The sequence below is a fragment of the Sinocyclocheilus anshuiensis genome, unplaced genomic scaffold (assembly GCF_001515605.1).
Source record: "Sinocyclocheilus anshuiensis isolate Anshui unplaced genomic scaffold, SAMN03320099.WGS_v1.1 scaffold944, whole genome shotgun sequence".
Classification (NCBI taxonomy): domain Eukaryota; kingdom Metazoa; phylum Chordata; class Actinopteri; order Cypriniformes; family Cyprinidae; genus Sinocyclocheilus; species Sinocyclocheilus anshuiensis.
This window is the reverse complement of record NW_015549559.1, coordinates 810,035-835,350: the sequence shown is the minus strand read 5'-3', so window position 1 is coordinate 835,350 and position 25,316 is coordinate 810,035. Positions and strand designations below refer to the sequence as shown.

General features: G+C 38.2%; 1 protein-coding gene across 3 annotated transcripts in view; it reads left to right on the top strand.

The window, feature by feature from the left end:
• The window catches only part of LOC107657113 (alpha-ketoglutarate-dependent dioxygenase FTO-like), a 189,365-nt gene that overhangs the window by 134,511 nt on the left and 29,538 nt on the right, over positions 1 to 25,316 (top strand). Inside the window, exons 9-10 of one of the 3 annotated variants that reach the window (XM_016445123.1) lie at positions 24,153 to 24,293; positions 24,909 to 25,295. The exons of 1 other annotated variant lie outside the window; for it this stretch is intronic. In XM_016445123.1, the coding sequence (XP_016300609.1) occupies positions 24,153 to 24,293; positions 24,909 to 24,915 (148 nt within the window). In that variant the 3' untranslated portion in view covers positions 24,916 to 25,295. Of the gene's footprint in view, positions 1 to 3,488; positions 3,605 to 24,152; positions 24,294 to 24,908; positions 25,296 to 25,316 lie in introns of those variants that run through there. One more of the 3 variants, XM_016445126.1, reaches the window with a different exon arrangement.

The following is a 25,316-nucleotide window of genomic DNA, read 5'->3' as shown; positions in this document are numbered from 1 at the left end:
CAAAATATGAGAGTTGGTCTGGACAACAATAGACCTTCCCCTGACGTGCCTTGTTTTTCTTTTCAGATCCAAAAATGAGCTCACACATATCCAGTAGCCCTCAAACCCTGAATTAACCATAACAATAGCTTTATTATATGTATTTTTGTTTGGTTGTTTTCTATTTTAACATAACAGTTAGCCTTTTATATGATTTTATTGAAAAAAAAAAACAGGTATATGCTGTTAGTTTGTTTTTACACAGATCAGCATTGCTGTGTTTATTGTATTTTAGAGAATTAAAGTTCTAATAGTACAGTGTGTCTCACTCTGACCCGGTTGTCTCTGTTCTTTTCGCACACACACACACACACACAGGTCTTGTATGGATTTTGTTTGGGTGAGCAATATTAACAGAAACTGCTACAGCAGGCTAATCAATGCTTGATGTAAAGACATGCAAACTAGTGAGTGAAATCGCAGTTCAGACACGATGACTATCAATAAGCAGCTGTCTTCCTGATGACTGTAGTTGGCCTGGTGTGACAAATCTGAACACAAAGGATTTGTGCTGCGGTAAATTGAACTGTTTGTGTGTGTGTAGAAGAATATGTGTGATCTATTATTTATTCCACAGTAGAATTTATATATAATGTAGAATTTATTTATTTTTATTTATAGAGTATAAAATGGGCCTCTTGTTCAGTTAAATTTATTAAAATGAGTTTTGTAACAACTTAATTTCATTGTGTTAACTCCGCCTATTATATTTAAAATGAAAGTTTACTTAATTAATTTGTGTTAAAACTGCATAAATAATATTTTATTGGCATAACTAACTGGGTAGTGGATCTGTAGTTCCCAGCATGCTTTGCAGGGGACTGCATTAGAAGCGTAAATTTGGGGATTAAGTGATTTTTTTAATGTTTTTCTGTAAATTATAGGTCAGTTATAATTGACTACTGAAGCCACCATTTGTAATCGCTATTCGGTGATCTGCCATTTCTTTTGGTGTTACCAAATTTTCCAATAGCACCATCATCTAAGTTATTTTCCAGATGGACTTCAGGCTTTTATGAACTTTTGACAGAAGTCTGTGTATGAGTATTTCATCCATTATAGTCCTGTGTAGAGTCTAAGAGGTTTGAGAACAGCTGTGTGCGCAGTGACAGTGATCTGGAGAACTTAATGTTCTTTAATGATAAGCCCATTGTGACAACTGCTTATGAGACTGTCAAGTCAAGTCAAGTTTATTTGTATAGCGCTTTTCACGATTTGAATGCTTGGCCAAAGAGATGTGTCTTTAATCTAGATTTAAACAGAGAGAGTGTGTCTGAACCCCGAACGTTATCAGGAAGGCTATTCCAGAGTTTGGGAGCCAAATGCGAAAAAGCTCTACCTCCTTTAGTGGACTTTGCTGTCCTAGGTACTATCAAAAGTCCAGAGTTTTGCGACCTTAGGGAGCGTGATGGATTGTAGCGTGGTAGAAGACATGAACACAAAGACTGTGTGCTTATAATCTTGCCGTACTTAGAAGAAAAAAAAGTCATCATATGTTGAGCGTAAATCTACTAAATATGGCATCGGGGGGAAAAAGTTCTTCTGGGGGTGTCCTTAAAAGAAAAAAGTAATATTTTTATTTTATTTTATTATATTTTATTTACAGTTATAATTATGGTATATCCCTGTTTAGATTTAGACTAGTGTACTGTGACAGGTTGTCAGGTGTGCCGTGAAAATGATCAAAACGTTCTATCTCTATTATATTTCGCTATTATTATTATTTTAAATCAGTGGTATTGGTCATCTTTACATCCGTTTGTGGGTTTTACAAATATTTAACCAATGAAATGCATTCAAAAGAGCTTGTGACTAAACCTCGTAACGCCATTGGATCATCAAACTGTCAGCGAAACCCCATAACTCCACCCTGGAGTCCTGGTCTGGAGACAGATCTCTGCTCGTTAGCAGTGCAAGGTTAAATACAGAACTGATGTTTGAATAAGTACAGCATTCTCGTTACTCAAGAAATACTGTCTATAAAGGCTGGGTGTGTGTGTGTGTGTGTGTGTGTGTGTGTGTGTGTGTTTGTTTGTTTGTTTGAAGAGTGGAGAAGAGCTACAGTACTGTTTTATATATCATGTGCATAGCGCTTCATCTTTTATATCATGACATTTTGGCCAAATGTATTCAACAACAAAAACTGAGCGCCCATATAGCTACAATAAACTTTGTAAACTATAAGTTGATATAAATGCAATGCACTTACTGCCTTAGATGCGGGCGTTCTAATGACGGACAAAACACATATTGCTGTCTTTCGCTGGTCAAAAGCCTCGTAACGTTAAGTGTCTGATCATATATAAAGCCACAATACCAACTCTGATGACGCTGTTTAATTACTAAAAGATATATATATATATATATATATATATATATATATAGAGGCGGACTGTTCCTACCTTACTTAAGCTCAAGTTTCACGTTAAATGTGAGTAGTACTTTTAATATAATATCCAGTTTTAATATGCCATTTGAAGCAATGCATATTTGTTCAATTTTGCTATGTTTCAGTGCTTAGTGGTGTGCCATGTGATTTGTTTACTGATCAAAACTGTGCCGTGGCTAAAAAAAAAGTTGGGAAACACTGGTTTAGATAGGTAGGTCAATGTGTGCAAGTGCACTCGTCTAAGTTAGTTAAGCATTTATGCCAGAATTTCTACCAGCATGCAGCTCTACTAGTAAATCAGCCGCACTAGTAAATGTGTTACATCACCGCACGCCAGCACAAAGAGTGTGTTATATGAGAGTATCTGATTGGGGGTGTGTGTGTGTGTGTGTGTGTGTGTGTGTGTGTGTGTGTGTGTGTGTGTGTGTGTGTATGCGTGTGTGTGTTTGCACAAGCATGTAGCCCAACGAGCCTAATGATGCGGAAAGATAGCGTATGCCACTGCAGCACACGGCTTTATTTACAAACACTTTCTCACACACACACGTATACACACACAGTCATTAGCTGATCAGTACAGTTATAATAATTAACACATAAAACACCAGCTCTTTTGGTGCCCGCCCTCTCTGTCATTAAGATGATATCATTGAGCACTGAGATGGAATGGTTACGTCTGTTCATTCATTAGAGAATGCATCCATCTGGTGTGTTTGGGTGTGTGGGAGTGTGTTTAGCGGGCAGTGTGCCCATCGATCTGAAAGGCTTCATTAGATAAGTGCTGACATCACAGATTGATGTCTCTTTAAGGTAGCCTGCCACAGCGCTGACAGGGGAAATCAGAGATATTGACTTCCCTGTGGGTGTGTGTGTGTGTGTGTGTGTGTGTGTATGTGTTTTGGATGCTTAGAGATGTGAGTGGTGTATGTAAAGTGCACACATGCATTATGAGAGCAGGTAAATTTGTGTGCGTGTGTGTGTGTGTGTGTCCTATTCCTCTGTTTTAATGGGCTCCCCAGCTTTAGGTGTTCACTAATGATTGTTGTTACACACTCCACAGCGCGGCTAAGGGCCTTGTCAAACTGTCAGCATCACGTACGCTCATTTGCACACAGCTTTAGAGAAGAGAAGAGAAGAGAAGAGAAGAGAAGAGAAGAGAAGCAGAGGAGAAGCAGAGGAGAGGCATCAGACTAATTAGAACCAAATGCAAATTGAACAAACCAGAAAGAAAGAAAAACTACAGGGGGTGTGGAAATAGAAAATGATGAGAGAAATAAAAACTGAAAGAGAATAAGGGAGAGAGAGAGAGAGAGAGTAATTGAGTGATAGTTTTTCTGTGCTTAACCTGTGTCTCTCAGTGCTGATAGCAGATTGATTTGGGATTTCTTTATCATTCAAAGTGCTTTGCTAATGAAGATTATAGGGCAAGATCATTCTTATGGACTACCTATGAGCCGCTGTTGATCTCAGTTTAGATAGAGCAACAGAAGTGCGTGCACATGTGCTTATTTGAGAGTATGACTGCCTTTAAGGGTTTGTCTGGTTCTGTTACAGTACTTATAATACGCTACTAAGTTACAGTGATGACTAAATGCTACATTTCTCTCACCTGCCATTATTTATCCAAGTAGGACATGTTTCCTCAATCAACATCCTTGTTGGTCTTAGAACAATATTCCTGTAAACCAGTAAGATTTGAGTGCTTGTTAATGGTGAACGTTATTACTATGTTTGCCAGGAATGTTGTTCTAAGACCAACAAAAGATGTTGATCCAGAAACATACATCTTAATTGCAGCTGACAATAACCATAGGCTAACTCTGCTACACTCTCAGAAAAAAAGGTACAAAAGCTGTCACTGGAGCAGTACCTTTTCAAAAGGTACTCTTTTGTGCCTTTTAGGTATGAATATGTACACTTTAGGTGTTATGTACCAGCAATATGGACCCTTTAGGTACAAATGTGTACTTTTTCTGGAAGTATACAGTGTGTCATGCATTTGTTTATTTGTGTACCCTTACAAATAAAACAACAATAATAAAAAAATGCCCTGCAGTGCTTATTCTATATTAGTATATACTATACAGTATATATTTTAATACAGGGATATTTCACCCACAATGAAAATTCTGTCATCATTTACTAAACTAAGGTATTTTGAAGAATGTTTCAGCTGCCCAAAGCAATTACGAAAATACACTAAAATTTAAATTTTATTATTATTTATTTTATTTGTCATTATTTTTGTTTGAACTGTCAAGAAGTTCTTTAAATGCAGTATATATTCAGGACGTGAGTATGGGCTGGCTTTCGCTATGAGTATTTTATAAGTGGCCTGTCACTTGAAATGAAGCATGACTCTAGACGTGGATGAGAGGAGAGCAGTCTAATGCCGGAGTGATGTTTCTGCGGTCTTCATGTCTGACCTGTTTCTCATGGCTGTAGTGAATCAGTAAGAATGACATGCTACATGCTACTCAGCATCAGTTCTTTGTGTTAGATAAGTTTCACATGGAGCTTTGGTTGTAGTTTTGGCTTCTCTAGTGGTTTGAGAATTGTTGAATTTGGATGATAAAGTCAGATTTTGGTTATGCATAAAATGATATTCAACAACCTCACTGCTTAATAAAACAAGGCTTTTTGGATCCCTCTTCATGTGCTGTGTGAAAGCAAAACATAAAGTTAAAGCTGAAAGTTTTAGTGGTAGATAAGCATAAATTTGAGTGTTTTAGTATTTAGTTTAGCACAGGCAGTGTTAGCAGCCGCAGGCTGGATCCCCGCTGGGCCCTGCTCACCCAAGGCTCTTTCCCCATTGGCTGCCTCCAGGAGATTAAAGAGAATAAATGCCACCTGATTGGCTGTTTAAAATTTCATAAGGCTTTGCAAAATGTACAGCAATGGCTTGGTTTTTATTATGTATATTGTAGTAAGGCTTAACCTGTTAAAAGGGAAGGTGTTTTGATGTTGAGTTCATTTACATATAGAATAGACATGCACAGAAAAGTGTCAGTCTCGTGTTCCCATCAAATGTCAGTGATAGGTGCTATTTCATTTCAGTTATAGTTTGCTTTGTTCTGCAGAGTTTAAGTTCTGTTTCTTTGTCTGTGACAGGAGAAACGCGTGCTTTTCTGGAAAGTAGTAACAGGATGCGTCCCTTTTGTTTGGAATGCAGGGGGAAAAAGGGTCAAGGTGTCCTGGGGTCATGCCCGTGTCACGAGTGTGGGTCTGCCATTCTTCTCGCTGGACATGGGCTATTAATCTGTCGCTTTCTGTTTATCGGATTATTAATTTATGCGTTAAACGGTCATGGGGTCCAGGAGTGTCTGTCGCTGGAATCTTTCCAGATACCAGGTTCTTTGTTCTGTGGTCCATTAGATGGTTTATTTATGCTGAAGCCAGTCACGAAACCTACTGACGTTCTGTTGCTTAAATGAATCCAGATGGGGGGGGTCAGTTCTTGCTGTCCTAGTGCTTGTCGACACCGGAGGTGGTTTGGTAAATCACTCTCTCCTTGTGTTTCTTGTAAAGATAAGCAGAGCGAGACAGGAACTCATTTGGGAAAGTTGGCGCCTGGGCCGACCATGGTTCAGCTTTTACGACTCTCATATGGTTGAGAAGAGATGTTAGTTTTCTGGTGGAATGCGGAGATTCCATCGTTCATTTGTGTGATGTTCGCAAATGCCTTACAAGGGTGACTTACAAGCAGCTACAGATACACTCAAAGTGAGCAGTACCAATGTCAAACAATTCTTGTTTAATCCAGTTTTACATAATACCTAATTACCTGGTTTGGACCTCTATTTTCATGGTAAAGAAAATTGACGCAAACTTTTCTGATTACCGTTAAAAAATTTGGGGTCAGAACCGCAGAAATAAATTACATTTTAAAAAATATTAAAATTGAAAACATTTACTTTTAAATTGTAATCATATTTCTGGATATTAATGTTTTACTGTATTTATTTAAAATGAATGCAGCCTTGGTGAACATAAGAGACTTTCAAAAACAGTAACTTTTGCATGACTGTCATTACCTATGACCGAATCACAGCCATGCTGATATTCAGACAGCTCTCTTTCTCATGTGATATTGCTTAATCATAAGGCAAAAACAACAACTTTAGTTTGCATCAAAATATTCCTGTCTTCTCTTTTTCATAAGCCTCTGTTGAATCTCCCAGGGTGCTGATCAGTATTTTATTCAGCTTGTCAGAAACTGTAACAGATCTATTGTGGGATGATTATTACAGAGTTTTGTTGAAAACCATTGATCAACAGAGCAATTAAAAACAATGAATAAGGCATCCAGCTTTAGCTACAGCTTAGACAATGCAATCCTCTCCTGGTGGACACGTTTGTTTGAAGAGATGTGGGGAGAAATGTCACTCTCTTTTTCTCTTTCTCTCTCTCCATATTTTTTTTTCAGTGTATATGTCTCACCATTTGGTATATTGTACATTCTATTTACTACCCTCTCAGTACAAAAGAATAGCACACATATTGCAGCACAATATGAGGTTGTTTATGTTTGTTAGGTTTGGCATAGTTATGTGACACTGTTTCTCACTGATATGGCAATAATTTAATAGTGCCAGCTACATGTGTTTAGCACACCAAACTAAACCAAGTGCCAAAGGCAGAGATCCAGCATTCAAAGCAATGCAATTTTGAACAATTGAAGAAAAAGTGTTGGTAACCAAACAATTTTGGTGACAATTGAATTCCATTTATCGGCTAAAATACACTAATACATGTCTCAAAATATCTTCTTTTAGTTCCACAGAAGAATGCAGGTTTGCATCAACATGAGGATGAGTAAATAATGGCTGAATTAAAATTTTGGGTAAACTATCCCTTTTAGCTCAATCAACAACATTTGTTGGCATCCTGTCCATTACCACCATCACTAATTATAACTCAATGGATAGATTTCACTGCAAAGATTTGCGATCATACTACAATCATGAGCAAATGACTAGACGTGGCATTTGTCATGTACTGTGTGTCAGGATGGCACATATGCCACCTTATGAATAACTAAATAGCTAGAAAGGGGCAGACTGATGTGTGTTTGTGTGTGTGAGGTGGTGTTGGTGCCAGGTTCATGCCAGGCTCTGCTGAAGGCGATATGCCTTAGCAAGATCCTGTGTAGGATAGGCAGAGGAAGCTGGCAGCATTAACATACAAATGCCGGAGGACTTGAGCGGAAACGCCTCTTCAGTGCCTGTCTTCTCTTCCCTTCTTATTTAACTTCCGTATGTTTTATTTCAGCCCTTTATTCCATATGTGTGCATATTCTCCTTTCTATGTACTCTTCCTCCTGCATGTTTGTGAACATCACACTTTTTTTTGTTTTGCTACACTTCTCCTCTACAGTATTATATTCCAAATCCAGGTTGTTACTCAAAGGGTTTCACCATTTTCTGTAGGCAGTCAGAAATATGTGGGTTGGAAGTTCATGACAAAATTGGAGAGCAATAGCTTGTTGAGTCTGTTCTCCAGTGTGTGTAGGCTGAAAATTACACTCATAAAAGCAGTTTTAAATTCCATAACAATCAAAACATGGTGCATTAATTACCCCAAGACTGACTAACTGTTGTAGCTTTGGTGGAACATTCCTGCTAAGTAGTTTCTCAGTTTACAGCCTCTGAAATGTATTACATTTGCAATAGCTTACCAGAGTCAGTTTGGGCCTCACAGCCAATAAACTATGGACTCCAAGTTTCCTCAACGTTTAGTGAAACACCATACATAACTAAAACACTTTTTATAGAAAACTGTTATGAGCACTGACTTCATCTCATTTGAATATAAACAATTCACATGAGTCTTCACAAAAACACAATCCTTTTTTTTAATGTAAAACCTTTTAAATTAGCACCAAACTACTGAATGCACCTTTAAATACTACAAATGAATTTAGGCATCACAACATTATAATGTACAGTATGACAAAATGGATATTCATTTTGAGATCAGCTGAAGATTATATTTAACGGTGTTATGAAATTATTAATGTTTTTAGAGATTAACTTGTGAGTGTTTAGTGATGGCAAAGGTAATCTAATTGTAAAAATAGGGGAAATGAGCATGTGTTATATATAAAATATGCATTAACGGACAATCTGTAATACTGGCTCATAACTGATAATGTACCAATATATCATGCATCTTATCTGACTCACTGTTGTTGCTACAGCATGTGGGACGTTTCTGCTAACTAGTTTCTCGGTTTACAGCCTCTAAATTGTATTACGCTTACAATAATTTACCAGAGACCATTTGGGCCTCACCCAGAGGCATCAGAGAACTGAGTTGAACTTGCCTTTTACTGCCTGTTCGACATGAGAGCGACTCAGAGGATGCCGCTGTTCCAATCGGAGAGAGTGTGTGCGATTCCCTTGTGTTGACTCCTTGTTCCTGTTTTGGTTTGTAAGAGCATCTGTTGTTCATGTCGCTCCCCTAGTCTGAGATTTGAGCATAACCCTGGCCTGTCTTTCTCTCTCGTTCTCTCTGATTAAAGGTAGGATGGTAGCGGTGGCCCGTGTGCTTTTTAGAGCATTAAATCCAGCCTCTGCAGATTTGCACGCCTGTCGCTCAGCCCTGTCAGGTGAATGCCAGAGAGACCGAGAGAGGTACTGGGGTCCACAGAGCTACATGGATAAACCATTTGTATCTGTTCAGTGCTGTGAACAGCGATCAGACAATGTACTCCCACGTCTCATGGGGTGCGGTTAGCTGTGTGTGCTGTATTTGAGGCGTGAGTGATGTGTGGGGTGGACAGGCAGTGCCCACAGGAGAGGACCATGGGGCAGGGTGCCATGGGGAGCCACCCACATCATGTCTCCTTCCCTGTAGCTGCCCTCCAGCATTCTCTATAAATCTCCTCTCCTTCGGGTTAGCCACAGAGCGAAGTAGCGTCATCAAGTGATCAAGTCTGTTTTAGCATTGCCATATTTGTGTGATTTGTTTAGCTTTTGTCTCTAGAGGTGGTCCATATTAGGTTATTTCACAAAACAATGTTTCAGATAACAACAGACGCTAATAGTCATTTGAGAGGCAGCATGTTCATGCTTTTTGCAGCTTATGATTGGTTGTTGATGTTGGCTGGCCTTTTTTTTAGTGGTCGACCGATATTGTTTTTTTGACAACCGATGCCGATATCTTGGAAAGCAGGGTGGCCGATGGCTGATATAATTTTATGTATTTTAATTAATATTTAAGACATTTGAAATCATTTGAAAATGGATTCAAAAAATTTATGTGTAAAATAAACATACTTATACTTTAGATGACAAAGTATTTTTCACAATAAAATAAAAAGATTTTCACAATCTTAAATAAATATTTAAGAAGGAAACACTGTAACCAACAGGCCACTCAGTACTCTGGGAAGTTTTTGTGCATTGGAAATCATATTTTTTTCAAATAAAGCCAAGGTAACGCTCATTTTACATACAGCACACAGTGAAAATGACATGAATATGGCAGTGGGTAAATGCATAAAGCGCAGCATAATTTAAAATCACAAGTTTAAAGTTTGTCGATCGCGCGTCTCCAGTGAAACTGAACTCACCTCCTGTCCACATTCAATTCACAAGGACCGACCGTCACACAGAGAACACGCGATCATGCAGGATACAAATGCACCCTTCACAAGATCTCACAACTGGATCCGACTAAGTTTGCGTAGGTTTGTGAAATTAAATGTTCATTAGACATTGAAAGATTTGTTTAAATGATATAAATGCGTATTTGCTGAATGCTGACGGCAAACGATAAAGTATTATAATGTATGCCTTTCTATTACTAATAATATAAAAGCAATCGTTATAATATTTTTTGTATACATTTTAATTCCTTTGTTTAACCATTCTATCTGATTATTAGATATACTTCTATCCGTATTAGACAAAACTGTTAACGACGACAGCGAACAAGAGGGAGAATGTGAGCACTCTGTGCTCAGGCGCTGCCATTCTCTGCGCCGTCAAAATAAAAGTCCCGCCTCGAACTTATCGGCCAATGCCGATATTTGAAAAATGTCAAATATCGGACGATATATCGGTCGACCACTACTTTTTTTTCTCTTTAATGAAAATATTCATTAGGAATGCAACAATATTCAAATTTTAGCCAATATTGATCATTTAGATTTTATTTTATTTTCTATTTTTATTTTTTGGCCAATATTAAAGTCGACATGAGACAAATTGCTACCTTCTTTTCTTCCCTGTTGTGACGTGAAAATTTTGTAAAAAAAAAATACTAATTATTTCATGGTGATTTAAAAATTCTGTACTATTTTGTCTAAAAAAAAAAAAAAACTCAAATCATTCTTTTTAAGTTGAATATAGGTACCAAAACATTATAATATACTGTATGAAAATGGATATTAATTTTGAGATTTGCTAAAATATTACATTTAACAGTTTTATTAAACTTTAGAAAATCAACTTCTGAGTGTTTAGTGATGCCACTGGTAATACAAATGGATAAAATGTGGAAATGAGCATGCACTATATGAAATGTGCAGTAAAAATCTGTAATATCATCCCATAACTGATCATTTACCAATACATCATGCATTCCTAATATTCATTCCAGCCACACATGGTCAGTAGCATCCAGGACTGTTATCCACCACGAGGGGACAGTCTTTACTCTGCGCTAATCCTTATAGCTCTTTCTAAGACAAAATGTATCTTTTACTCTATTATGAAAGAATGTACATATACATATACCACACTTCCTCTAACAGCAATTCATACCTCACAACATGAGAAACTAATTGTCATAAATCACACCCTGCCTTGTCAGTGGGTTCAGCATCCTGTTGAACAGGACGCAAGTGGTAAAGTAGGATCTGCTAGATTAGAACCAAACAAAAGCAGGCGAGCCGCAATGTTAGCAAGAGTAATTTGGTCCTTTTGGGAATTTGTGTAGACTAGGGTTTAGGTCTTGTCAAAAAAACTAATGTTTGTCGAAAATGATTTGCGTTGTACGATGCTCAATGCTAGTTTAATTTAAGATCATTATATTTGGTTGGGTGTGAGTTTGTAGAGTTAAATCTGCTCATAGACTATAATTCAGCCGTCTGTTTTAACATACATGCTGTAATAAATTAAATCTTTCAAAATGGGTGGGCCGAATCCACTTTGAACCCAGGACAGTTGTATGTAAATGTGCTTAAGGCATCGTCAGCGAGGTCACAGGTGGCAGCAGTAATTCTGTCACTATGATTTCCTGCTCGTTTCACCACCTCAAAACCACTTCATTGGAAAGAAATTTGGCACTCAGCTCGCTCTCATATTAAACAACAAAAGGGGAAGGGAGCGTGGTGTTATAACCTGTTCATTTTAATTAAGTTATCTGTCCTCCTCAAAGGCTCACCTGGTATTTTGGGTTTGTTCGATAATGATGCTTTGAATAAGTGTCAGAGCAACAAATAATACCGTGGGAGAGGACACAAAATCTTCACATGCCTTGCTCTGAAATGGCAAACCGGTGGAGAATTGAATGACAGGATATTGTATTCCATGTGTTTGTTTTTCATTGAAACCGTGTTTTATAGTGTGTATAATGGCAGGCAGCCAAAGCCTGGCTAAAGAGCTCAATTAAAGGTAAGACACTAAGCACACGAACATCGCTCATGACGTAAAACGGCTAACTCTGCAGATATGACTCACTCTTTGCACCAGATGCCACAACAAACAGATGCTCTGAACAGATCAGTTATAGCTTCTTGACAAGGGAAACAATTTGGCACTGGGTTAGATAAAGATTTTCATTGGTTGAGGTGAGTTAACTGATGAGGTTAACATGGTAAATTTGTCCTTTGACCTTCATGGATAGCACTGATTGATGCTAACTGCAGAGGAACTGTTACTTTAGAAGATGTTTATCAGCTATGGGGCGCAAAACAATCTCTGGGAATTTTCCTTGAAATAGCTGCATAAAAGGCAAGATCCATGCTGATGCATTGCACACACAATACGCACACATACTGTGTTCTTATTCACCATGGGCAAAAATACGCTCTCCCTATCAAATATTCATCCAGGCAAGCTGCTGAATGATTTTCTGTCTGCTCTAGCCGTGTGCGGTGACTGGCTGGAGGTGGACGGAGCAAGTCAGGAGTCATTAGGCCTGAAGAGGCTGCAGGGTCCTCAGATTTACAGAAAGGAGGGTGAATGGATGTGACATGTTGATGTTGTACTGAGTATGTTGGGAGTCTCTTGAGAGGCTAACCCCCTCTCTTTTATGCTCCTCTTCCTTCTCCTCTCTGGCCCATTTTTGTCCCTTTACTTCCTTTTCTCATTCACAGACAGCCTTTAGACTCCAGAGGGCCACAGATGATAACTTTCTGTACTCTGTGTCGATCTTTCATTCCAGGAGTGCAGAGGCTAAACAGTTGTGAAGAGTGTAATCTCTCGGATTGACTGAGCTGTCTGGCTCATGCTTGTTTGCTCTCAGACACTGGCCTCGGGCCAGGTGAGGGTCTGCGAGTCTAACAACTGAGCCCCTTTAGCAATCCACCCTGCTGTTTCCAGATCAGCAGTTAACCCCTTAAGACGGTCATCTCGCCGTCCCCCGTTGCTGAGCTCTGTGGGTGAACACAGCCATCCACCGAGGTTCAGAAAGATTACAGTGTGGTTTATGCAGCTTTAATGGGAATCGCATGAAGCAGAGGAAACAATTACTGCTGCTAAACACAACGATGCTGAATTATACTCGAAAAACATAAAGGTCACATCATGAGGATTCAAATTGTGCTTGATCTTTTGAGAAAAAAGAGTTCAGTGTGCTATAAAAACAATTTTCATAACTTTAACTTTGTCCTGACTCCAAAAAGAATTAAGAAACCGCCATTGGAGAAAAAAATAAATAAATAAATTTGGGAGCCCCATGCGGTTTCTTTGAATTAGAAAAAAGCAGTCAAATTATTGCCCTGACATAACAATGTGTCACTTAAATTAATTATTATGCCTGTTACCCTTGTGCTGAACAGGTTTGTTAATAACATACTAGCGCATATTTTTATGTCATTTATAAATGTAATAGCTAGTGCATGATTGTGTTAAAGTGAAACTGTCTCTGAAAATGCTGAGTTAAGGTGTGGTCACATTTACTGCTGTTCTGCATATTTTTGATTTGAAATCCAGTAATTTTTTTTAAAGGAATTCACTCGATCAGGAATACTGGTTGAGGGCAAAAGGGTAATGTGAATTTACCATATTGACCAACAGAAAGTTGCTTGGTTTGAAAGTGATTTCTGTGTGAACTGTGCATCATTCATTGCTACGCTATTGACAATAGAAAATTTACCTTTTTGGATGAAAAATTTCACCTAAAATTTTGCTAATGTGACCACAACTTTAGGGGCTGTTTTTGCGCTGCTCTTCCATTGTTTTATGTAAACATGCAGTAGATGGGTGTGCATGGCATCTAAAAACCTGGCACTCAGAAAGCATGTTTCTAGACTTTTTTTTCCCTCTTCAACTTCCCTGCTTCTTGTGATTTTAAACACAAAAATGTGTTCCGTGAGAATGGCCCATTAAAGAGTCAATGAAATCACTAAGTAAAATGCAACCACATTTTATCCTGGTTCCTTGATACACCCACTGACAGAGTTTTGCTTGCATTATTTAAAAATGATCAATTAATTTATTAAACTAAGAATAACTGGTGCTTAAGAACATGCTAGCAGTTTAGCAAGTGTGAGCTCTTGACGTTTTTATCATTTAAAATAAGTTGCGTGGAGCTGTGTGTTGATGAAGTTTTAATTGTATGATTATTTATTTATTTATTTTGGATGTATTTGATTGTAAATGTGCATTTTTCCACCCATGGTCACAGACATACAAACATGATGTTTATGTGGAATTTTTGAAGGTAAAGCAGCAGAAAGTGGCACATTTAAGGGTCAGAGAAAGGGTCATTTAAAAACAATTATGATTAACCTTTTATAAGTGGACCAAAAGATAAAAAAAAAAACCTCTAAACAATTTTGAACATGACTTATAGATATTTTCTTTGTATTTGTCCTGATTCGCTACTTTTGTATTGCATTACAAGAGTTTTACTGGACACTGAGACAAGTCTCACATGTTTATCCTGCTATTGTGCTCTATAGAAACTTCTGTTTGAATTGGAACATTCCCATTGTCCTCTTTAAGAACCTTCTCCAGATCAATTGTTCATGTGCTCTTTAGTCTCAATGTCTCTGTTAGTCCTTAAGGTATGAGTTCACTGCAAAAACACAAAGGCTTCTGTAAACCCTCATTGTGGCTTTTCGTTTGCGTGTTGACGTTAGTAAAGCTCAGACGGTGTAGACAAAGGGCTGGGTACGTTACACAGCAAATCAATTTCTTAATATCAATGGATGGGAAATATCCATTCACAACAAAGATAACCTGTTTGATTCTGTCAAGCATGTGTTTACCTATCACTTTAACTACGGTGCTTCATCCTACCCCTTACAGGAAACTTTGTGCATTTTTACTTTCTCAAAAAAACTCATTCTGTATGATTTATAAGCTTGTTTCCTCATGGGGACCTCAAAAATGTCCCCACAAGGTCAAAATTTACTAGTATTACTATCCTTGTGGGGACATTTGCTTCCCATAACGTGATAAATACCAGGTACACACACACACACACACCACCTCCCTCTTACAGCTAGAACACATCCTTTTAAACGAACACACACATGCATGCACAGAAAATTTGCTATTTAATTTGCTCTCTTAATTTTGCTTCCCTTTTTCTGTCTCTTACACGCACTCACTGTGTAAACACACGTCCTCCATGCATTACCTATGTCTGTGATTCTGCTACCTGCTCGTTGCAGTGCCCGAGGGGCCTGCTCGGTCTGACCTCTCCCTTAAACAAATTGTTGGCAGTTCACAGGTTTTTAAATGCCACACTGTTTTAATTACACTATTTACTTAATAGGCTGCAAAAACGCTATTCAAACAGCAGGAGGAGCTGATTCGGGATTTTAAACACCTGGTGGATGTTCTCTTTAATTTGATCTTATGATTTTTATTTTTTTTATTTCACTCTGATTATATGTAGATCATTCACTGCATGCATGCTGCTCATGTTTGAATAAATTCCTTTTCTATTATCTGTCACTTTGTAACTTTGTCAGTTTCACACCCAGTACTCTTAAATTACTCCAGCAACCCATTTACAGGTACCACGTCCTATTTCACACGTTCTTATTAGCAGCTGTCATTTGTGAGAACATGACAGTTAGCACCTGCGGCTCTCTCACTGTAACTATTTCTTAGTAACTGAGACCTACCTGTCCTGTCCTGAGTTTGCGGAAGTGAAATATTAGTGGTGTGTCCAGGAAATGTTGGCAAACAGTGGCATTTGTGTTAGAACATGGCTCTGTTTGTTCCTAATGAGATGACATGAATTAATTCTTGCTGTTTGAATAGAATAATGATACAGGGCTGGTATCATTACCCAAAGCCTAAAATAATGATACAGGGCTGGTGTCACCACCCAAAGTTTTTTTTTCCACTTCTACCACCACTGTAATCATCTAATCACTTTCACGTCATCCTTTGTTATTGTATTTGTCAATTTAATTGTGTGTGTGTGTGTGTGTGTGTGTGTGTGTGTGTGTGTGTGTGTGTACTAGTGATCAGGCATGTGTTCTGTTTTCATGCAAATGTGTGAGTGTGCATAATGTGTGCACCTCCGTGAGTGAGGATTAGTTTGTGTGTGTGTGTGTGTGTGTGTGTGTGTGGTGTGGTGGTGTGTGTGTGTGTGTGTGTGTACTAGCCTATGTTGTTCAAACTCATTATGAGGATGCATTTCACCATTGTTCTTCTGCTTAGTTATTTTAAGTGCTCTCATTTCAGGATTACAATACAATGAACACAGATTTGGTGCTCAAGAAACGTTTGTAATTATCAATGTTGAAAACATATTTTTACACTTTTAAGGATTCTTTGATGAATAGAACATTCAAAAGAACAACATTTGTTTGAAATAAAAATCTCATGTACCATTATTATTATTATTATTGTTATTATTATTATTATTATTATAACATTATCTTTACAGTGACTTTTGATCAGTTTAATGTGTTCATGCTGAATAAAAGTTAATTTCTTGAAAAAAAAAAAAAAAAAGACCACAAAGTTTCGAACGGTAGTGTATTAATCTAAGGTTAATTTATATCTAAGGTTATCTAAGGTTAATTTATACAACTTGAAATTTGAAAAATATTAGTATATGTTGAAATATTACTTTAAGATCAATTATGGTTTTGAGTTTGTACTTATTTTGTATATTATGATGTATTTACTAATTTAAATGCCATGCTTTATGAATCATTTTTTTTCTTTCTCTGCCATATCTGTAATTAGCAGACTTTTTGATAATGTGGGCTTTATGTCCAATGGACGCTGGTCATGTGACTCCGGTCAGGTGTGGGTCACTGAAGTTGCAGTATATCTGTCACAACAGGCCTTTTTGTCACATTTCTTTCCACTCTGTGATACCCACAGGGCTTAAGCTTGTGTATGTCGTGCTGAGCGTACAGGACACGTATGCATACAGGTGTTATGTCCTTTTATGTATCCATAAGACTGATCGGTTTACTGGTGTGTTTGTCAGTTTTCATGTGGCAGACATTTAACATGTTAAACGCAGTGTTAGTGTTCCCAACCTCGCTGTTATCCACTTCCTGATCACTCCAAGATTTATTGGCCCTCAAACACTCCCCTGTGAAAAACTGCAAACATTCAGAACCTCATAACCTCCACTCCCTCAGGCAGAATAGAAAAACAGGTACACAAACACACACACACACACATACGCATATATAGCCTTTTCCTTCTCCCAGTCTCTCCATATTACATTCAGGCATGTAAATAAACACCATCAGAGTGAAAAATAGACCCTAGTGTCTGTTCAAACGCACTAATTAGTTTTGGCCCATAATATCACAGTGTTGTATGTGGCAGACTGTCACCTCAGTAGGTGACAAAATGGAGTGGTTGGATGTGTCAGGGCACAAGTTACGGCAGCACTATTTGTTTTTACCTTGATGACACCCAGAGGGACCACAGTCCAGGTGGGACAGCATCCAAAAGGACACTGAGACCCATGCAGCTTCATTCAAGTGCCATTTAACAGAGCTGACTGACAGACAAATGACTTCAGACTTGACTGTTGCCCTCTTCACACACTCCTCCTTATTACAACCTGTCTCTGTGCGTAGTGGTGTGTCATGTGAGCTGTAAACCGGTGCTGGTGTTGACATCTGGCTGCATTCTTTCATGATGCCTGAGGGGGGCGATCGGAGGGGCGTGTGGGATAATTTGTTACAGTGTTAACAGGCTAATAGATGTCCACCTGGTTTTGAGAGTTCAGAGACAGCAGTGGCCTCCTTTGCAATCAGCTTAAGACTTTAGCCCCTTTTTTATTACCCCAATTATGAGAACCGTTTAGAGGCAACCACTGTGTGTACATGTGTGTGTGTGTGTGTTTTTCATGTCATCTGGTTGGTTTAGGACCCAGACACCCACTCTCACCACATCAAACGAGCGCGTCTGAGTAAAGGTGTGCTGGTGGGGTGTGTCCCAAATTTCTCTTGCGGTGTCTGTGTGTCCTGTAGCAGAGCTTGGGAGAGCTTGTTTCATGTGGTCTGCTGTGAGCTGTTGGCGTGCAGATGCTAAAGCCCTCCTGCTTCTGGTGGACTCATTGCCACCCAAATATGGCTCCGCTCATTGTCTCCCAACCCACTTACACACGTGGCAAAAGAAAGAAAAAGAGGGAAACTACTTTGGTCTGTTTTTTTTATAGCCATTAATTGGGGGAAATGGTAGATCCGATGCTAGTTTTATTAGGCCTTTTAAAAGAATCGCATGTCACTTATTCACTCACATACTCGCCCACCCGCACACACACTTAGACATGCTTACTAAGATTTTGTATTTATTTATTTACTTACTTCCAGAGTTTATTTTATTTTATTGTGGAGTCTTGAAAATGGATTCTAGACTAGTTCAGTTTAAGTTTTTCCCTTTTAATGTTAGTTTTATTTTTATTTCAGTTAAGAGGGAAATTTGATGAAACTCAATTGTTATTGTTCCTAAAACTCATCGACAAATAATGTCCGTTCAGATTTATTCAGTCTTAAATAGATCAATACATTTAACTTAGTTTAGTACTCACTACCCAATTCAAACTTTACCAGTTCATTTGATTTAATCTTAAATTTGTCTCCAGCTCTGTTCAGAAACAATAGGAAAAAAAAAAAACCTTTTTATAGTTTTAAATGAGACTGTCTGAAGAGTCTGTTGAAGATGTTATCAGTGTGCTTGTTCGTACTCTTATATTGGAGATGTGATTGCTTGCATGGGCCTTAGAGCCAAATCGTGATTTATGATCAACTCGCTTGTTTTTGCATGACTCGTTTGATGGCATTCTCTGAACAGGGCCAATCACTGCCAAAAATCATAAAACTACACACACACCCTTAACACCTGTGCACGTGAAATGAATAAAAAAAATTTCACCCCGTATGAGTAACACCATCAAATACCTGTAAATTTCACAGCAGGCGTATACAAACCACAGACTTCGTACAGACATGCTGTTGTACAAATAATGTTTATCGCATGCAGATACAGGATAGCACACAGGCTAACATCACCGTAATGTCCTTATCAAACAGGCCCATTTGTAGCTGTATGGTTGTAAATGATCTCCTGGTGGGCTAATGCAATTAGCATTGTCTCCTGTCTGTGTACCCAGCATTTTAGCCCTACATCTATCAGCGTAATGGTGGTGGGCAGAAACTCTGATGTTGTCTAATAAGGGCATTTTACTCCCTTTAAGAGTGGGGGGCAGGTAATGTACAACCTTGGAGCTGAAGTCCTGCGCTGTGCTATAAACCACAGCGATATGTCAAAGAGAGGGAAAGTCCAACTGAAAAGAGGTTTTAATCATTTCATTTATCAGTTCGTTCTTGCTTTTCACTCCCCCTCTCCTCTAGTTTATCTCAGTTGGAGGAGGATTCAGAGAGCGAGGGAAATCGATGCAGAGAACATTACAGTAAAATGTATTGATCAGACACAGAGAGAGCCTTGCGTGCCGCCCGGAGATGGCCTAGTGATGCAATGCTTAAAGGAATTTATCCACTGCCTTCTGCATTAACCTTTTATTGACTGCTTTGCCTGTCCATAATTAACACTCACTTTAGCTAAAGTGGTTAGTTTCAGCTGGGAGGCCAGGTGTACGTGTGTGCGTTGCATTGTTCGCGGACCAAGTCGAAGTTCAAGTGCGCCGAATGTGTCGGGTGGGAGTATGTGAGCTGCCCCCCAGAAGAACTGAGGTGATAGATCTCCTTCCCTCCACATTAGCTCACAATTCCAGCAGGCCTGGCTGTTGGGTTATAGGGTTTCAGAGAAAATTGAAATGAGTGATTGTAACGTCGATCTCTCCTGAGCGCGGGTCAGATGGGAGAGGTAGACTGCATCTCGCAGAGGTTAATCTGTATGGATGGTTGGCATACACTTCCAAATATACTTCCAACAGTCCACACACACACTTTGTGTCTTTACTCTTAACCACGGAATCATGGAATATGGATTCACATGGTGAAGGGTTGCATATGTTTATGTTAATTTCTTTAACCTAAATGATTCAGTTATGCACATTTATGATTCGGAGGTGATTCAATGTAAAGAGATAGTTCACCCAAAAATGAAAATTCTGTCATCATTACTCACCCTCAAGTTGTTCCAAAGAATGTTGGTAACCAGACAGTTGACGGTAACCATTGACTTCAGTAGTGTTTTTTTCCATACTATGGAAGTCAGTGGCTACCAACAACTATTTAGTTACCAACATTCTTTCAAGAATATTTTCTTTTGTGCTCAACAAAATAAAGAAACAACTTGAGTGTGAGTAAATGATGACAGAATTTTCATTTTTAGGTAAACTATCCCTGTAATATCTGACTGAATTTATGTTTATTCTAACCACAAATAATGCTGTATGATATTAAAAGAAAAATCCTGTCATCATTTATTCACCATCTTCATCTTGTCTTTGGAAACCCTTATGACTTATGTTTTCCATGGAACACAAAAGGAAGTGAATGGTGACCACGGCTGTCAAGTAAGATATTTCGTGAGTAATAGAAGAGTTAAAAGTTTTGTCTCTTCTTAATGCAATACTGTCATATGTTATAATGTTATGATTTTCTGCTGCCGCATTGTCCTCTTTGGAGTTAAACAGTTCCTGGTCCCCATTTACATTCATTGTATGGAAAAGAGATCACTCTTATATGCAGATTTGCTGCTCAAGAAATTTCTTATCACAGCTATAAAACAGTTGTTTCTTGAACAGGAAGCTTTGATATATGGAAAGCTCAAAAGAACAGCATTTATTTAAATTAGAATTTTTTGTAACATTATGAAATGTCTTTACTGACACTTTTGATCAATGTAATGTGTCCTTGCTAAAAAAAAATACTGACCCCAAACTTTTAAGCAGTAGTTTATATTATATATATATATATATATATATATATATATATATCTTTATAGTGAAATTGTATCTTAAGGTCAATTAATGTTGTTTATTGTTAGTTAGCAGCTTGGACATTCTGTTAAATATCTCTTTTTGTGTTCCACCTGTCGTTTACAGGTTTGGCGCAACATAAGAGTGTGTAAATGATGCCAAAATGTTTACTTTTGTGCAAACAATCCCTCTAAGTGTGTATGTTTATGTGGATCTTTATGGCTAGCATTCATTTGTGTGCTTGCGGTCTCTTTCACCACAGTCCATTTACTTCAGTTCCCTATTCTCTGTCTCTTCCAATAATTTAGTAAATGATGAGAGAGTTTAAACACACACGCGCGTGCGTATAGAACGAGCTCTCATATTATTTATGAACTGATGTGCTACATTAGGGTACTTAGCGCATGTTAACGGATGTTATTGTCAAGCCCTGATGCAGTATGAGGATGATATATTGAAGCGCTATATGCTAATTCCACCCTCGGCATGTAATGCAGCCTCTCATGTGGCCGGTGCAGTTGGAGAGACAGCACTTAACAGGAGAGCCACTCCACCATTAAGTGGCCCTTACAAAATATATAACCACAAATAGTGTCAGAGAGGGGATGTCCTCTGACCACCAGACAGCACAGACTCATCTATAACACAGGCCTCCTCAGGGCACCGCTGCAGTCTTCAAGTGGAGGACGATGAGTGTTTACTGTAGGCTGTGATTGCTTGAGACAAGTGTTTGTGGGAGAGCTTTGTATGTTTGTGAGGAGAGTGGTTGTCCCTGTATTAAAGGTGAAATGTGTCAGTTCTTCACCACTAATGGCACTGAACTAAATTGGAAAAATAATTATTTTTACATTTTTTAAGCAAATTTGAGTGATGCAAACCTCTACACCGTAATGAGTGTTGTGGATGGTTGTCAGGGTGTTGCTATGCAGTTGCTAGGCTGTTCTGGATTGTTGCTAGGTTGTTGCTTACTAGCCTCAAGTCCAAAGAATCCACGCCCCAAGTCTCAAAGTATTTTTCAGACTTTTTGAAATAAAAATAAATACTCGTGGTTGTCAGGGTGTTGCTATGCAGTTGCTAGGCTGTTCTGGATTGTTGCTAGGTTGTTGCTTACTAGCTCAAGTCCAAAGAATCCACGCCCCAAGTCTCAAAGTATTTTTCAGACTTTTTGAAATAAAAATAAATACTCATATGCTAGGCAAAGCTACGTGTATTTGATCAAACATGCAGTTAAAAAAGCACTGATATTGTGAAAGCTGAATTTTCAGCAGCCATTACTTCAGTCTTCAGTGTCACAATGTCCTTCAGAAATCATTCTAATATGCTAATTTGGTGCTCAAAAAACATTTCTAATTTATTATCAAAACAGTTTTGCTGCTTAATGTTTTTTGCGGAAACAGTGCTACATCTTTTTCAGGATTCTTGAATTAATAGTGTAAAATAACAGCATGTATTTTAAATTTAGGTCTTTTAGAACACTAAAAATGCCTTTGTCACTTTTGATTTTATCAAATTTAATGTATCCTTGCTGAATAAAATTATTAATTTCTTTAAGAAATACTGACCCCAAACGTTTGAACTAGTATATTGGTATATGTTGAAATCCCCTTTGCCCTAACTATTTATGCCTATTCACTACCATAAACTAACTGCTGATGATATAAAACATTCCCTTTACTGAGCCAGTTATACATACCCTTGGATTTCTGTTGATGTGAAGTTAAAAGTTCACGCTCCTGTTTTATATTATTTTTGATTCATAATGATAGCAAGCTGTGTGCCCCCCCCCCCCACACACACACACACACACAAACAGAGATGCTGCACATTCTCACTAACACACCCAGCATTGTCATATTTACGAGAAGCTATATTGTCATATTCTTGTAAAAACCACACTGTCTGTATATTCATACTCAGTCTACACCTCAAATTTGCACATAATATACAATACCTGTACATACAAAAACTGTCTATTGTAATGTAACTGCACATACAACTGTCAATTTCTATATTTTTATTCCTTATTTACTTGTTCTGTTTTTTATTATCTGTGTTTTTTGTTCTGTCACTGTCATTCTGTTACACTGTGGAAGCTTCTGTCACGAAAACAAATTCCTCGTATGTGTAAACATACCTGGCAATAAAGCTCATTCTGATTCTGATTCAAAGTTACTGTGGAATTAAAGCCACAGGCTTCACCTGCCCAGGTGTACATGATTGAGATATTAATCAGCACTGGCCAGGTGTGTTTAGAAAGTGATTTACACTGCTTACTCTTGTAGGATTGCAGAAGTGCATTCCTGAGGCTTCGTTCAAAGGAAGAGCAAGGGGATGATGCCATACCACACACACTTGAACACACACTCACTTGAAAGCACACACACACACACACTAAAGCTGTGCAGTCCTTCGTTTCGTTATAAACATGTCATTAGGGCAGGTTATTGTGTGTCGTAAAGAAATCAGGAAACGAGTGTGTGAACTGCCCCTAGACAAACACACACTTCTTTGTGTGTTTATGGCGAAATGAACTATTCACACACTCCCTGGAAAGCACATGCAGTAACCTGGGGCTGTTTTCGCATCAGTTTTACACTGCAAATAAATTTTCAGTGTAAATATACTACCGTTCAAAAATGTTGGTAGTCAGTCATTTTATTATAATTTTTTTTTTAATGTTTATGAAAGATATGTGAAATAACTGTTTTCTATTTGAATATATTTAATATAATGTATTCCTGTGATGGCAAAGCTGATTTTTCAACAGTCATTACTCCATTCTTCAGTGTCACATGATCCTTCAGAAATCATTCTAATATGCTGATTTGCTGCTCAAAAAGCATTTCTTATTATTATCAATGTTGCAAACTGTTGTGCTGCTTACTATCTTTGTGGGAACCGTGATCAAAAGAGCAGCATTATTTAGTTTTCTTTTTGTAACATTGTTAATGTCTTTACTTCCGATTTTATGTGTCCTTGCTAAATACAGATATTAATTTCTTAAAAAGAAAAATACATCTTATTGACCCCAAACTTTTGAATGAGAATCTGAACATATTCTAAATAATTATTTATTCATTCACTCATTTAAAATCTTTGTATTGTGTCTGTCAGATTTAAACTTTGTGCCTTTATAAAGCTGTTGATTCCTTTTGTGTCCCAATAGATGCCAGTCAAGCCTGGCACAGGCCTTGGCTGCTGAGGAAGCACCTGCCGACCAACCCTATTGGAGTAATGAAGATCCTGACATGCCCCTCCCCTTTGACCTCTCTGAAATCATCAGCCGCGTTGAGTCACTTCTCTGGAGGTGAACAAAGTCCTTTTAAGACAAGTCATGTCACTCGGCGGCCATCTTTGAAACGCCTCTCGGGCATGCAAGTGCAACTCCTATATCTTTGAATGGGGAAACATCAAATTCTCCAAAACTGTTCACTAAGCATACGATTAAATTTCATATTTGAAATCACCAAAGAAATCTGACAACAACTGTGACATAAATGTTGTTACTTTTGCTCAAATAGCGTTTTAAAAAGCTTATATTTTCAGGCTAGATCAGCCAGTGCGCATGCGCAGTCATAAGCGAGCATCTCAGAGCTCTGACTGTTTCTATAGCAACCGGGACTTCTAAAGGCAGCTGCAGTGACGCACTGACTTTACCGATTAGCGATTGGCTCTTTCATTCAGAAGGCGGGGCTTCCTGCGATTGAGCAGCCATATTGAGCGTTGCATTTTTCCCCATTCAAAACTATACGAGTGACACGTCTTGGGTATTCTGTAGTCTTTGAGGTGAACTACAATTACTGTGTTTTTGTGAATGTCTTATGTTAGGGATTGTTATTAAAATCATTGAAAGTGGACTTAAGGAATGTTCAGCCATAAATGCACAAAATGTGACTTACTTCTGTTTTTTCTTTCTTCCTAGGATGTAAGGTATTAGCAAAGGAGGGAGATAAGTGGAGAGAAAGAATGTTATGAGGTGGATGTTAAGAGATAGAGGCCGGGATGGAGATCACAGGTGACAAAAAACAATACAACACACACCTGTTTAGTTTCTCCTTTCTGGCCCATCTTTGCCTGAAGACCAACATTCACCATTACACACACCACACTGAGACCCACTGGGATGAATGGACGGATATAAGGATGGATACAGGGGTGGATACGGGATGCCATCTGGACTGGGCATTTTATTTCCTATTTCCATCAGTATCATTTACTATCACTTTAACAGAGTCCGTAGTGTAACAATGCCCATGCATAGACACATATCAGTAGTTGCATATGATACCTATCCATAAATATATATATATATATATATATATATATATAT